This window comes from Elgaria multicarinata, chromosome 4 (assembly GCF_023053635.1).
Source record: "Elgaria multicarinata webbii isolate HBS135686 ecotype San Diego chromosome 4, rElgMul1.1.pri, whole genome shotgun sequence".
In the NCBI taxonomy this organism is placed as follows: domain Eukaryota; kingdom Metazoa; phylum Chordata; class Lepidosauria; order Squamata; family Anguidae; genus Elgaria; species Elgaria multicarinata.
Genome location: NC_086174.1, coordinates 19,664,909 through 19,679,956, shown reverse-complemented (window position 1 = coordinate 19,679,956; position 15,048 = coordinate 19,664,909). Strand labels below are relative to the sequence as shown.

The window sequence follows — 15,048 nt, the reverse complement described above, 5'->3', positions numbered from 1 at the left end:
TGAAGTTAAATATCATTTTCAAACTGTCAAACAAGAATTACATTGAATATTAAAAACTACAATAGCAGAAAAACATCAATAATGGAGTAAAGCATGAGTTCTCAAAAAGCCACCAATTTTTAGTCTTCTCTTCAATAGTCTATGGTCTAGAAGAGATGGCTTGTACCATCTTGAAGGGTTAAAAGGGGTCCCTTTTGGGGATAGGTTAGGATCCTAATGAAAGTATTAGCCATGACGGTCACCAGTGACGAGCAGCTTTAACTGAAAAAAGCACCTTAATTGTGGGGCGGCGGGGAAGTCCAAACCATATAACACTTATACATGAGCAGGTGACAAAAGAACTTGATAAATCTGTTTGTAACTAAACATAGCTCAACTTATGTTTCATGAGTATGGATTACAACGGTCAAGGTACACTGAAATTAGCCAAACTGTTTTACATGTGGCCTGTAGGACTTGAAGAAGGCAGTAGAAGTAAATGAATTACAATTCTAAAAAGATTTTTTGGGTGAAAACTCATTACCGACGGCCATCATAGCAAATAATTCTACTAGTATCATAAGCTCCAAAGAAATAAAACACTCAGTTTAACCTCTGAACCTGGAACGAGGCAGCCCATTTAAAGACCCATGTATTTGGAAGTCACTGAGCTGATGTAGCGGGGGAGTATAGTTTTACACCAGGAATGTTACCTCAATGGAGCTATGATTATCTCTATTCAGTCTCAGGTAGCAGGCTGAATGAAAAAGAAATAGTGCATAATTTGCAGAAGTTAGACCTAACTTCAGCCTCTATAAACAACTTTATCCATAATTACAGTAAATATCAGACTGGGAGTGGCTCTCCAAGATCTCAGGCAGGTCTCCCCACCCCACTCCACCCCACCCTTCAAGATCCTTTTAATTGGAGATGTCAAGGACTGTACTTGGGTCATTCTGCATGTAACACTATGCTATGGCTCCTTCCTGAGAGCTTAGGTCAAACAGTCACAAGCGACTTTAAGTGCATATACATGTACCAAATTACTTAACACTTGTGAATAATATGCTCTCTACCTTAATATATTTCCAAAGTGGTTACTAACCATTAAACCTATACATATAAGCTTACTTCATCAGCTGACATGTGAAATCGGACAGCATTTGGCAAGACACTGCCATATTCCCACCGAAGTGCCCGGATGCGAAGTAAACGGTCATACCTGAGGGCAAAAAACCATGGTAACGCAACAAAAGTATTCAGAAACAGAGGTAATTTAATCCCCTTACGTAAAATGAAATGTTTTTAATCAGGATTTTATTGAAATCTGATTGCTAACTCCTAAACTTAACTCTGCATGGAGGAGAGTTTTTATTCCGGTGTTGGGAATACTGCACAGCCCAGTTGCCATACAACAAGCCACTAGTACAGTTGAACTATTTAACACACTTAACAACAGTCCATAATTTAGGAATATGGTGCCACAAGCTTGTAGCGTCTTGTCTGGGTTTATTAAAACTGCTCACGCAAGTCCCAAAAGTACTGCTTAGTGATGCACAGCACCAAGGCAATGTAGTCTGATCTGAGATATATGAACTGTTACTGAATTGTGGATCAAGCCCTACATGCTTGTATGTGTACACAGTCAATCATCATCAATGATAAGCAATCAAGATGCAGCTAAGCAGGTCAAACCCATATGCCTTCTTTAGTTCAAATTATATCTATTTAGAGGGCATGATTTGCTAGGTTGCATACACAACCCTAAGCACCCAGAATTCCTGTGCAAGTCCAATGACTGAACCCCACCCCACCCCACCCACACAAATAATCAGTGCTGGAATAATCAGGAATGATTTCACTGATGATCATTAGAAACTTACAGGTATGCAACAATACATCGTCGATTTCTCAGCAGAGAGCAATGGCGAAATTTGATTGTTGGAATCAACTCAGTACGTCCTGATTTAGCTTCATTTCTAATAATAATGGAAGAATAAATTATATTATACACTTAAAAAACAAGAAACCTAATAAGCTTGTGTTGGATTACAACTCCTAGCATAGCTAATTAGCTCCTTGGTTTGCTAAAATCAATTAGCTATGTTGACTGGAAGATGCTGGGGGTTATACGGCCCCAGGTTGGGGAACACTGAAGTAGTATGTCAATTTTCACTACCTTTGTGTGTGTTTTCTTACATTTAGGCAAGGTAAGGGAAGTACATGGTGTTGTCTTTACATGTTGACAAGTATTCCAATAAAAAAATCTACATAATGTAATATTTAAGTCACATTTAGTGGGCTTTAATTTTATTTTGCTCAACTATTCCAGGTTAAATACTTGTGGTATATTGTGATATAGGGTGCTTTCTTTTAGCTTTGTTGTTTACTAAACACAAGTAAAATAAGCTTGCTAAATTAGATCACTCTCTATGGTATCAGAAAAGTTTTCAATTCAAATTTTCAGATGCAAAGGAGAATTTTCCGTAATTCTAATTCAAAATTTATCTGGAAAACCCACATCACTGTCTGTGTTATTACAATTATTTTATACATTAAATAATTTTCAAGCTAAACACTTTAGACTATTTGCTACTTTTCATTTACTTCGTTTACATGATTTCTGCTCTGGTTAATTCTATTTTTCAAAAATAAAACTTTTTATTCTTTTATGTTATTAGTTTTACCCTAAGCTATTCTTAAAGCTCTTGTGTCATGTCTAGCCCTGTTCCCCTGGGTTGGAAGAAGGTGTTTCAGGTGATCAATCAGAATCAGACTCTGAAGTAGAGGAGTCAGCATCAGAAACAGGCCAACCTGTACCAGTGGGGGAGAAAGCTCTCACGGGCTCTTCACCAGCTGGGAGTGAACCCTCCCCAGAGCTTATCTCCTCAAGGGCAAATAACGCACAGTCAGCAGGAAGCCAACATTCTTCCAAAGGAGAGAGCACGGACAGGTTAGCTGATCCCAGAGTACCCCGCCGACTAAAATGGGTGGAGCGAAAGGAAGGTGAGAGGAAGTCAGCCGGGTTTGCATCTCACCAGAAGCTGCCTCCAAACTAGTCTCTCTGAAGTTAAGGCGTCTTGGAAAAAGGCTTTCCATTCTTCTTGAAAGGACAATTGTCTCACTTAGTTTGCATAGTTTTGCCTAGGGGAAAGTTCCTAGAGATTAGACTCTCTTCAGGTGGGAGGAGATGTTTATTGCTTGAATAAAGCTTTGTGGATTACTTAGCAGGCATCGTTATTGTCTCCCAAGAAGGCAGGAGGTTTTGAGAAACATGACATCTAGGTTTTAATTCTGAACTTTAATTCTGAACTTTAATTCTGAACAGTGAAACTTTTATTCTGAACTTTAATTGTATTATACTTTACATTTTATGGGTTTAAAAGAGGGAAGGTTAGAAAACCAAATAAAGTAAGGGCCCTCTGCCTATCCTATACCCTACCAGTAAGAACCAGCCAGGGAAAGAGGAGGATGGAGGTAATTTTGCCTCCATTCCCATTTAAAATACAAAAAGCAGCTAGACTGGCCTCTCAGCCCAACCTTTCGATTTACCTTTCGGTTGGCAGGGAGAGGAGTAGAGAAGCAACTGTGTAACCTGGCCTCTCCCCAGTGGCTAGAGTGGGAGGGAAGGAATATCTATGATCTCCACACTATGGGTGCAGAGGAAAGCCACAGCATCCAACGGAGCCCTATACACTTGTCCGGAGGCCACAGGGCATTAAGAATAAAACACCACTTTCTGTATAGAAGAAAATAGCAAGGGGAACCTAGACCGCAACTACTGGGGATCTCCTCTATGGGCGTTTGTTTATCACTTCTGCATGTTATTTTTCATCTTCTTTTAAGTAGAGAGGGTACTAATTCTTTTACTGAGGCCATAGCTAGACCTAAGGTTTATCCCTGGATCGTCCAGGGGTCAAACCTGTTCATCTAGGTGACACACAGGGGATCCAGTGCTCAGGCAGGGGCGAACCCTGGATGATCCCAGGATAAACCTTGGGTCTAGCTGTGGCCAGGAAGAATCTTACTTACACATCAGTCTGGTTCTGTTCATACAATGCTTTCATCTCCTCAAGTACTTGCCTGATCCCATCTTCCTGCAAAATAGAAAGGCACCAATCTCATTAAGCATTTTAATAATTATTCTATTTAATTCAATGAAAAAGCTCCAACAAATAAAAAACACAATCAGAAAATAAAATAGCCAACCATTGCTTAAAAGGACATTTTATATGCAACCCAATTCAGAGAAGGAGTTCTAAGCACTTAAACTGCCTTCTACCAGCATATCACTTTCTGGATTAGAGACCACAAGCTAAATCCACACTTGAATGTACATCCCAATCTAGAATAACTACTGTATGGCAGAAACTTACAGAAATATGTGGGATTCATGAAAAGAAGAATATATACAAATAAACAATTGATTAATATACTACCCTGGAATCGAAAAAGAAAATGAAAGACATAAAAAGAAAAATTCTGAAACAGACCAAGCATGGGGAGGATTTTGAATTAGTAACAATGTGTTTCGTTTTTGTTTCTTCTCACTGTATCTTATTTTGAAAACTCAATTAAAAAAAAATTAAAAAAAGGAAAAAATTGAACAATATCCTCCCATTTTCAAGACATAAAAAGCCTCCATTATACTCTATAGCTATTATGTTCAATAGCTTTTTTAGTAAAAACAACTGAGATTCATACAAGAATGCCAATCTTTGTCTATGCAAGGGAAAGAGTACTACTACAGTAGAATTGTTTACATTATTATGCAAGCAAGTACTTTTAAAAACATTCATGACATGGTGGAATATGGATTTGACATGGTGGAATATGGATTTGACAATGTTACTACCTAGAATAATCGAAACTAAATAGATTTCTCAGCATGTAACAATCTCATTCAAGCAAATGATACCCTTGTTAACAAAATGGTAAATTGTGGCCTGGATGCTACCTACTATTAGGAGTACCACAGTTTCAACCCCTGGCCCTGTGCTGTTCAATATTTTTATAAATGACATGGATGAGACTGTAGAGGAGATGCTTGCAAAGGACTCAAAACTGAGAGGGACAGAATCAAGATTCAAAAGTTTCTTGACAGGCTGGAATACGGAGTCAAAATTAACAATATGAAATTCAAAAGAGATAAATGCCTTGTATTTAGGTTAAAATCAATCAATCAATCAAAGGCACAGGTTATACATGGGGGAGACCTGACCTGACAGCAGTACATGCAGAAAAGACATAGCTGTCTTAGTGGATCATAAACTGAATATGAGCCAGAGGTGCAATGTGGCTGCTAAAATAACAATGCAATCTTAGGATGCATTAACAGAAGCATAGTGTCCAAATCAAAAGAAGTAATAGCTCTGCTCTGTTCTGCATTGGTCATGGATATGTTTAGACTGGAGAAAAAAATTAGTGGAGCCATAATAGCAGTCTTCAGATATCAAAGGCTGTCATTCAGTAGAAGACTGAACAAAGTTGTTCTCTATAGTTCCAAAGGGCAGGATTAGACAAATGAGTAGAAGATACAGGGAAGCAAACTTTGGCTAAGGGTAAAAGCTGTTTAACACTGGAACAGATTGTTTCAGGAGGCAGTGTTTTTCTTTACTAGAGGTATTTATGCAGAGACTGATCAACCACCTGTCATTAATGTTGTAGCTTTACTCTGCATTGAGCAGGGGATTGGATGAGAATGATCTCCAAGTTCCCTTCCAACTGATACTTTACTGATTGTATATTGCAAAGTCTGTAAAACAGGGTGTACTATAACACCATCTATTTGTGGAACATATAACCTAATTGTTTATTAAGATCCTGCAGGAGACGTGCTCTTAAGGACATCAACGCCCACAGAGGACCATTTGTCTGGCACACATGAAACGGATTTTTTCCTGTGTGACTCACAAACTGTGGAAGGCACTCCCTCAAGAACATAAGAAGAGCCCTGCTGGATCAGACCAAGAGTCCATCTAGTCCAGCACTCTGTTCACAGTGGCCAACCAGCCATTGGCCAGGGACCAACAAGGCAGGACATGGTGCAACAGCACCCTCCCACCCATGTTCCCCAGCAACTGTTGCACACAGGCTTACTGCCTCGAATACTGGAGATAGCACACAACCATCAGGGCTAGTAGCCATTGATAGCCTTCGCCTCCAGGAATTTATCCAACCCCCTTTTAAAGCCATCCAAATGGGTGGCCATCACTACATCTTGGGGTAGTGAGTTCCATAATTTAATTATGTGCTGTGTGAAGCATGACTTCCTTTTATCTGTCCTGGATCTCCCACCAATCAGCTTCATGGGATGACCCCAGGTTCTAGTATTTTCAGAGAGGGAGAAAAAAGCTTGCACACTTCTGGGGCATTTTGGATGGTCTTAATAAAGGTACGGCCTTTAAGGGTTTAGATTTATTGTGAGAACCTTCTGCAAGCCGTCTCTTACGGCAACAAAGCGGAATATAAGGCTTGTATCCAATGTTAGTCTAACTTAAGTTTAACCAAAACACACGAGGGCTGCAGTTGATAATAATCAAATAACAAGAATGCCACCAAGCACACAACTGTGTAACAATTGTAACAATATAATAAACAGTGATGATATACAGAATCAAAATAATGACTTATATTTTATATAGTGCTTACAAATATGCAAAATTATAAAGATGACAACACAAGGCAAAACAAGGCAAGATAATACAATGGTTTTACAAGAAGCAATTATTGTCTTATCTTGCCTTGTTTTGTCATCTTTATAATTTTGCGTATTTGTAAGCACTATATAAAATATAAGTCATTATTTTGACTCTGTATATCATCACTGTTCATTATATTGTTGCAATGGTTACGCAGTTGTGTGCCTGGTGGCATTCTTGTTATTTGAGTCTAACTTAAGTTCCATTCATTTCAATGAGTCTACTCTAAATAGGACTAACTTTGGCTGCTACTGTACGTATTCTAAAAAAAAAAGTCATAACGAAACAAAAAAACTTCGGACCGAGGAAGTCTAAGACGAAACGAACAGCCACGCCTCGGCGGGTCAGAGGACCCTCGCCCGCATTTTTCACAACAAATCCCCTCAAGCCGGCTTAACAAAAGAGCGGCCCTCAAAGAACCGGGTGTGGGAAAGGGGGAAAGAGGGCGGCCGCCGCCAAAGGCTCACGTTGAAGGAAGGAAGCTGCCCGTCGGTTGCGCGGTGGAGCTCACGGACGAGCTCGGTCGCTTTCTCACAGAACATGACCACGACCCTCAGACGGCAACGGCACCTGAGAACGCTTGCGGCCTTTCCTTTCCCGCGCCTCCAAACCGCTCGACCAATAGGAAGCAGAGAAGCAGGGGAAGGGGAGCGAGAAGCACCGCCTCCCTCAACACGCCGTATGGAACGAGGGAAGGGACAAGCGTATCTATGGCAACTGTTTTCTTTCTATCGTTTTGCGGCAGGGATCGAATGCGCAACCTAGAGAAGCCGAAGCGCTTGGTTGGATTAGCCACTTAACTGGGAGTAGAAGAGGCGCCAGTGGGGGCGGGTGGCTCCAGTTTCGTTGGGGCTGAGAATCCATTCTGGGTTTCAGTCAGAACCAGCCAGAACTCTAAAGGAGCTGTCCAAGATGCTGAACCCATTTTGGTGATATGGTTTAGCACTTTGGATAGTTTCTTTAGAGTTCTGACTGAAATCCAGAATGGATTCATAAACCCACCAGCCTCCACCGAGAGGCCCCACTGAAATCAATGGGACTTGCCTCTGAGTAGGCATGTCTGACTGCACCGGCTATGATACGAGATCAATGGGATGATTCATACAAGGACTGGCGTCACTCCTTAGTCTCGTGATGCCTTGCGTTGCGACCGAGTGTGTGAAATATTTCCATTGGAAAAGGTTGCTTTCCACTTTTCCCCCAGTGGCAGCTTTACAGTGTCATTCATTTAATGTATTATTTATGTTTAAAACTCACCTTGCAAAAACAGTATACATAAACAGTTTTACAAGGTCAGATTAAAAGAAAAGAATATCCCTTCTGGATATATAGAGATAAAGCTGTAGATAGATGTACTATCCATATCATTAATTTTATGAAGCAGGCTTGCCTACAAAAGCTCATGCTACAATAGGTTTGTGGGTTACAGAAAACTCGTGTTTTCTTTTGCTATTATAAATGTGTTAGCCACTAGACTCTTCGTTGTTTTTGTTGTTCTTCTGTAATTTATGTTTATTTACGAATATAAAAGTTGAGCAGCGTGGGAGTAAAGAAACACATAGTTAGTGCTAGTGCTTGAACAGCTGCATCTGATGAAGCTTATCCCATAATAAATGTGTTAGGGTGCAATCCTATGCATGGTTTGACAGAAAGAAGTCTTATAGCTTACAGCATGCCCCAGCCAGCCATTTTCTGTCTAACCATGGATAGGATTGTGTCCTTAGTCTTTAAGGTGCTACAGGACAGTGTCAGAGTTTCCATTAAGGCATACCTAACGTGGAGGCAGTGACAGACTTTGTATTTCTGGGCGCAAAGATTACTGCAGACGCTGACTGCAGCCAGGAAATCAGAAGACGTTTACTTCTTGGGAGGAGAGCAATGACAAATCTTGATAAAATAGTTAAGAGCAGAGACACCACACTGACAACAAAGGTCCGCATAGTTAAAGCAATGGTATTCCCCGTAGTAACCTATGGCTGCGAGAGCTGGACCATAAGGAAGGCTGAGCGAAGGAAGATAGATACTTTTGAACTGTGGTGTTTGAGGGAAATTCTGAGAGTGCTGTGGACTGCAAGAAGATCAAACCAGTCCATGCTCCAGGAAATAAAGCCAGACTGCTCACTTGAGGGAATGGTATTAAAGGCAAAACTGAAGTACTTTGGCCACATAATGAGAAGACAGGATACCCTGGAGAAGAGGCTGATGCTAGGGAAAGTGGAAGGCAAAAGGAAGAGGGGCCGACCAAGGGCAAGATGGATGGATGATATTCTGGAGGTGACAGACTTGACCTTGGGGAAGCTGGGGGTGGCAATGGCCGACAGAAAGCTCTGGCGTGGGCTGGTCCATGAAGTCACGAAGAGTCGGAAACGACTGAACGAATAAACAACAAAAGCATAGCACAGGATCAGCCTTCTAAACATGATCACTTGGAATTATGTCCAACAGATGTTAAAGACGTACTAGTAAATGCCCATAGTTTTTTTCACCACAGTCCTAAACATATCTGATGGCTCATCAATGGCAATACTTATTTTGTATGTTCTTTTGTGGATGGTTCCTAAAATGCATAACAAAACTGTACAATGATTCAAAGGATCAGCTGCCTCTGGCTTTCTCTCAACTGTTATTTAGCCACAGCCATTCCATAAGACTTCAGCAGAAGGAGGGAAGGGAAGCAGGGGTATTCCATCAGTTCTTTTCAAAGACCAGCTGCCTTTGGCTCTCCCTTGCCTGGCATTTAAACTGTTTCTATCCCAGCTAGTCACGACAAGAACTGTAGCTTTAAGAATGGGTGCTGGAGTTGCTTTTTCTCCTCCCTCCCCATCCCCTTTCCCTTTCCTGTCCATCTTTTAGATTGTAAGCCTAAAAGCTTCTTCTTTTTTTAAAGATCTGAGAACCTTTTCTGCTCAAGGGAAGGGCAAAAATGCTTTAAATAAATAAATAACCACTCCTTGAATATAACAACAGAGAAGGAAAATCAGATGAAAGGGCATTTAATGACAGGGAGCACGTGTAGAATCTCGCTGTGGGTCTCTTGGGGTTAGCTATTGCCAGAGACTTGGATTAGATGACCTTTACCTTCCATTCAAGTTTTATGAGGAACAACTCCCTGCAGCATGCATGCAAAGTGTGACAGGAACCATATGGATGACTTCAGGTCTTAAAAAAGGAGAAAAGAGAAGAGATTTTAGAACATATTATACGACATTATGTATTACTAATTTTACTAATACATAATAATATATAATAAGATGGATGATGATGATGATGATGATGTATTGTACACCTCCCGGAGCTTAAAAGTATAATAAACGAATAAATAAATTCACAATGACGGAAGGGAAACGCAAATTCCAGATAAGAAAAAGCAGAGTGCATTTTCACTCGCCCCCACTCAAGATGGCCACATGTCCAAGAAACCAAGATATCTGCGCGCTGAGATGGAACGAAACGAAACAAAACCGTATCAGAGGTGATAAGGGGGTGGGGGTGGGGGCAGAAGGGGAGGTTTGTTTTCCTCATAGATGGGCATCCTACAGCACAGCAGCCATCTTTGTCGTGGGCAAAACAGCCATTAAAAAAAAGCAGTCCTTTCACCCTTCGCTGAGACGTAACGGCGCAGGGAGGTCACGTGGCTCTGAGCCGCCTCTGATTGGTAGGGCCGGGGAGGTGCCGCTCATCCCTCGGTTGCCGGGCTGTGGCTGGTATGATGTAGGTAAAGGGAGCGTCGCTTTCGGGACGGAGGCGTCTTCCCTGGAGCGAGCGGAGCTGGCACCGCCCGCGCGTAGGCACCGCCGGCATGAGAAAGCGGAACGAGTCCGTCACGTTGGAGCATGAGCGCCTCAGCTCCTCGGCTCCGGCGCCAGCAGCCGCTCCCCAGTCCCCGCAGCTGGACAAGGGCTTTAGCTTGAGACCGAGCCTGCGTTTGTCTGGCAGCGCCCGGCCCGCTGGTGACTCTGGCATGAAGCGAACGCTCGGCAGGTGAGAGACGCTCCGACCCCGGGGAAGGCCGCGTCGCTATGGCAACCCCCACCTGCGGGCCGCCATGGCAACGCTCTCCTCCCTGCCGCTGCCTCGCCTTGGCGCCGTGACCGTTCCGAGGCCGACCTCGGCCTTATCGTTTCCATGGCAACGGGCGGCCTGCTCCTCATCGCCCCCGCAGCCGACTTTTCCCTTCTTCTCCGCCTCCCTCATACCCACCGGGGCTCTGGCATCGCTATAGTAACCCTCTCCAGAGGTCGGTCACCAGCCGCATAAGCGGCCTAGGTGGCTCACAGCGAGGTGCCCTTGGCGCTGTTCCTCTCCGTCATTCACCTTTCCCTATTGTCACGCTGGCTGGATTGGGGTTGGGGGCGAGCCCAGCCCCTGCTAGTGATGAGGCTCAATCTGAAGGGACTGTCCAGTTTACTAGTAGAGCCGTCGGGGGCTTCCCCTGGCACCTGCACCTTTGCTCCGCGGTGTTCCCTCCCTTATTGCTGCAATGGGCTTCTTGACTGCGACTGCAGACCAAGAAGGGGGTGTGTAAGATCATGGACATTTAAGATTTGCGAGATGCTTATACTGAGCTGGAGGGGGAAGGGGCGGCCTGAGTTAAGATGCTCCGTGTGTGAAAAACATGTATTTGGGGTGTTTTAGTTGAAATCTAATGAAATTTATCTTCAGTTTACCATTACACGACCGCAAAATGAGAATGATTATAAATCTAAGAGCATCATCACATGGGGGAAAATCGTGATTGCTTACCATCACTTCTCTGCCCATGCATTTGTCCCTCATTACTTCATCTTTTGAAAGAAGAAGTAAACAATGTACATGTGGGCTATTCAGTGGGCCATTTTGAGTCTGGTGCTTCTTCTGCACACAGCAGGAGATAGCAACTTCTGTCTTTAAAAATAAGTCGGACTTACTGGGGTATTTTTTTTGTGGCGCGAAGAAAGCTAGAAGGGGCAGGAGGCGCGTTGGAGGCAGACGACCTCATGAAAGGGACCTGCGAAAATCCATGAGTGCCCAGTGACAAGTGTGCAATAAAACGCTTGCCTGATGGAGCTCTAAATCAGCTTATTTATGTTTTGACATGCATTCTTCAAAAATCTTGTGAGTTTTATTATGGAAAGCATCCAGACTCAAATGCTTACAAAAATTCTGAACCCTGTGCACCCTTAACTAAAGAGGAAACAGGGAAATTTTTCTTTTCTTCACTCTCCACCCATCCTGAATCTGCCTTTTAACATTATATTTTAAAATACCCAGAACCTTTATTCTTTCCTAGTTCCATATACACATGCAGCCTAGTATCCCTGCTCCTCTATGTTAGGTTTAGGATATAGACTTATTACAACATTGCCAGTGGAATGTTATTTTCAGCAAAGGTTACAATGTCTGGGACTGTTTAGCTTAGAAAAAGGCAAATAAAGGGATACATGATAGCAGTGTACAAAATTATTCATGGTATGGACAAAGTGGATAGGGATACATTTTTCTCCCTCTCTTATAATACTAGAACACATGAAAGCCCGTGAAGCTGAATGGTGGGAAATTCAGAATAAATAAGAAATACTTCTTCATACAGCGCATAAATGATGGAATTTGCTTCAACAAGGTGTAGTGATAGCTTCCAACTTGGGTGGCTTTAAAAGGGGATGAGTCCAATTCATGAAGGATAAGGCTATCAATGGCTGCTAGTCATGGTGGGTATTTATTGCCTCCATTATTGGAGGTAGTATGCCTCCACATGCCAGTTGCTGAGGAACATTCAGCTGAGTCATATGCATATTTACTTGGAAGTAAGGCCTACTGAGTTCAGTGGGCGTAGAATTTCAGGTTTTGTCTCTTTAAGTAGATAAGAAGCAAAAAGCATACCATGATGTGTGCTACCTCCAGTGTTCAAGGCAGTAAACCTGTGTGCACCAGTTGCTGGGGGAACATGGGTGGGAGGGTGCTGTTGCACCATGTTCTGCTTTGTTGGTCTCTGGTTGACAGCTGGTTGGCCACTTGTGAACAGAGTGCTGGATTAGATGCATCCCTTGGTCTGATCCAGCAGGGCTCTTCTTATACTCTTATGATTCTAGAATAGAGGGGAAGTCACTACTTTTGATCATTGACCCTCCAATCCTTTAAATCTCAAGGAGTCATTAATTGCTAACCTTTCTCTCTGATGCTAGAAACAGAGCAGGAAAGATGAATGAAATATCATATGTAATACAAGATACCGCATACAAGCACCGCCAGGCCTATTCTACTTTGGCTGCAGTCCTAGGAGTAATTTCAGAAGCACTGCTAGGGAATAATTTAGTTTGAGGTTTGTAGCTCACAAACTATGTGAACTGGAGTAATTGTAGTTAAGTAACTTGAAATCTTTTTGACTTCAAGCAGTGTTGCTTCTAGTATTCCAAATGTATACACCATTAATATTTTATTTACTTAAAATATTTATATCGTACCTTTGCTAAATTAAAAGAAAGAGATTTAAGTTCCATCCCTTGTTGTTATTGGATTATTTAGTTAGAAGGGAAGTTTATTTCAGTAGCTGGACATGGCCACTTCTTTTGATTGTTCTTTTTAAACAGGGATGATCAACATTTTGTGCTTATATAAGTTAATGTAGAGGTCTATGTGTAAGCCCCAGAAAGACTTCTAAGTAGTGCTGCAAATAAAGAGTTTTGCATCACTTAGTCCATGGAAGTCATCTTGGTGCTTCCCCAATATAGTAACAAGACCACATCACCTTAGATTAGTAGAGGTTTAGCCATTCATTTTTAGTATTCACATCTGAATTGCTGAGAAGAGCAATCGTCTGGTCCCTGGAGTGTGTCCCAAGAATGGTAGGATTGTTTGGAGACCCCCTCTTGAGGCCATAGACACTGCTATCACTTTGGGAGGGGGATTTGAAATTCCGATTCCCCTCTTCCTCACAGTCACTGCAGAAAGAACCATGCCAGCTGCTTCCTGAGATTGCAAATGTGGCCTCAGAGGGAGATAAGGGGGGCAGGGAGGAGAGACCGCGTTATGAGAAATCCTGTGGCCTCTCCAGCCCTGGCCCAGCTCACAGCAACACACTGTCTCTAGATGGGCTCAGAGGTTCATCTAGAAGAAATCTTCATTAGAGGAGAACAGAGAAATGAAAATTGCCTCTGTCACTACTCCTGCCCTGCTAGTGGCAGTCTGGCAGGACATTGGTTACTCAGAAGAGGGTACTCCCTTTCTAAGGAGAGTGCAATCCAAACCATTAGCCCACCATTATCTACTTTGACTGCAGCTCTCCAAAGTGTCAGCTGCTACCTGAGAACCTTCAAGTGGAGAGTAAACATAAAGCTTGCACTTTACCACTTGAGCTCTGGCCAGAGTTGAATTCTTGGAAGCCTTTTCTAATGGGGCTGGATATCACTTTGGTAAAGTAACATAATCTTTGCTCCATTGAGCTTCTATATATTTGTTCTCTAATCTGTCCTAATATAGTGTTTTATTTATTTTTGTGACTCATTTCCTCAGTTTGACTCTAATCAAATGTTTTACATCAGAAGTAGGCAGAAGGTGGATCTCCAGATGTTTTTGACCAACTCCCAGGAACTCCAGCCAGTATGTCCAATGGTCAGGAATGCTGGGAGTTGAACTCCAAAACATCAGGAAATTTATTTATTTAGTTAGTTAGTTATTGCATTTATATACCGCCCCACAGCCAAAGCTCTCTAGGCGGTTCACTTCCTTCATGCTCTTACTTTACAATAATATAAACAATGGGCTGATTTAAACATGATACTAAACTGTAGGTTACTGTTCTTAGAATGAGCCTCAGCATGCTTTGGGCTTGCGCATGCTGTGTGGGCATGCAGAGGAGTTAGGAAGCTTTTTCTTTCTTTTTATTTCCTATTGAGGTTTAGACTCTCAGTAGCCTTTCCCTGTGGAGGCTAATGGATTCCAAAGGACACTGGAGGATTTTCCTGCTGGTACAGCTAGTGCTCCTGTCGAAATTCCAATGCACTCTGTAGAATGCAGAGATGACTCTGGCAGTTGTCACAATTGTTCCCAACCACCCTCTTCTTCTGAGCAAAGTTTGGCCAGCTCCTTGGTATACACCTGAGCTGAGGGCAATAAAGCAAGAGGAACAATGACTAAAACACGAGTGGAGGTATCTGACTGAATACAAATTAGAGCTCATTATTGAGCCTACTCTGTGGAGTTGAGGGTGGCAAAGAGGGAGTTCTTTTCTACCACCATTGCATTTTCTCAGTGGAGCTTTTCCAAGTGGTTTATGGCCTGCTACAGAAATGATGGAATCCTTGGTAGCATGCTGTGACAAGTTTGCATGGCATTTTGAAGATAAAGTCTCTCAAATCTGTCATGAATTGGACATGACAATTAATGTTGTTCC

The 15,048-nt window shown here is 42.4% G+C and overlaps 2 protein-coding genes across 4 annotated transcripts in view; one reads left to right on the top strand and one right to left on the bottom strand.

The window, feature by feature from the left end:
- The window catches only part of GINS1 (GINS complex subunit 1), a 67,666-nt gene that overhangs the window by 3,391 nt on the left and 49,227 nt on the right, over positions 1-15,048 (bottom strand). Inside the window, exons 1-4 of one of the 3 annotated variants that reach the window (XM_063123908.1) lie at positions 9,759-9,838; positions 4,012-4,076; positions 1,863-1,958; positions 1,111-1,201 (exon numbers count right to left, since the gene is read on the bottom strand). In XM_063123908.1, coding sequence (XP_062979978.1) covers positions 1,111-1,201; positions 1,863-1,958; positions 4,012-4,046 — 222 coding nt within the window. In that variant the 5' untranslated portion in view covers positions 4,047-4,076; positions 9,759-9,838. Of the gene's footprint in view, positions 1-1,110; positions 1,202-1,862; positions 1,959-4,011; positions 4,077-7,147; positions 7,277-9,758; positions 9,839-15,048 lie in introns of those variants that run through there. The other 2 variants (XM_063123907.1, XM_063123909.1) reach the window with 2 other exon arrangements.
- Positions 10,359-15,048, top strand: part of ABHD12 (abhydrolase domain containing 12, lysophospholipase) — a 37,126-nt gene continuing 32,436 nt past the window's right edge. Inside the window, exon 1 of the mRNA XM_063123869.1 lies at positions 10,359-10,661. Within this exon, the coding sequence (XP_062979939.1) occupies positions 10,480-10,661 (182 nt within the window). The 5' untranslated portion in view covers positions 10,359-10,479. The remainder of the gene's footprint in view (positions 10,662-15,048) is intronic.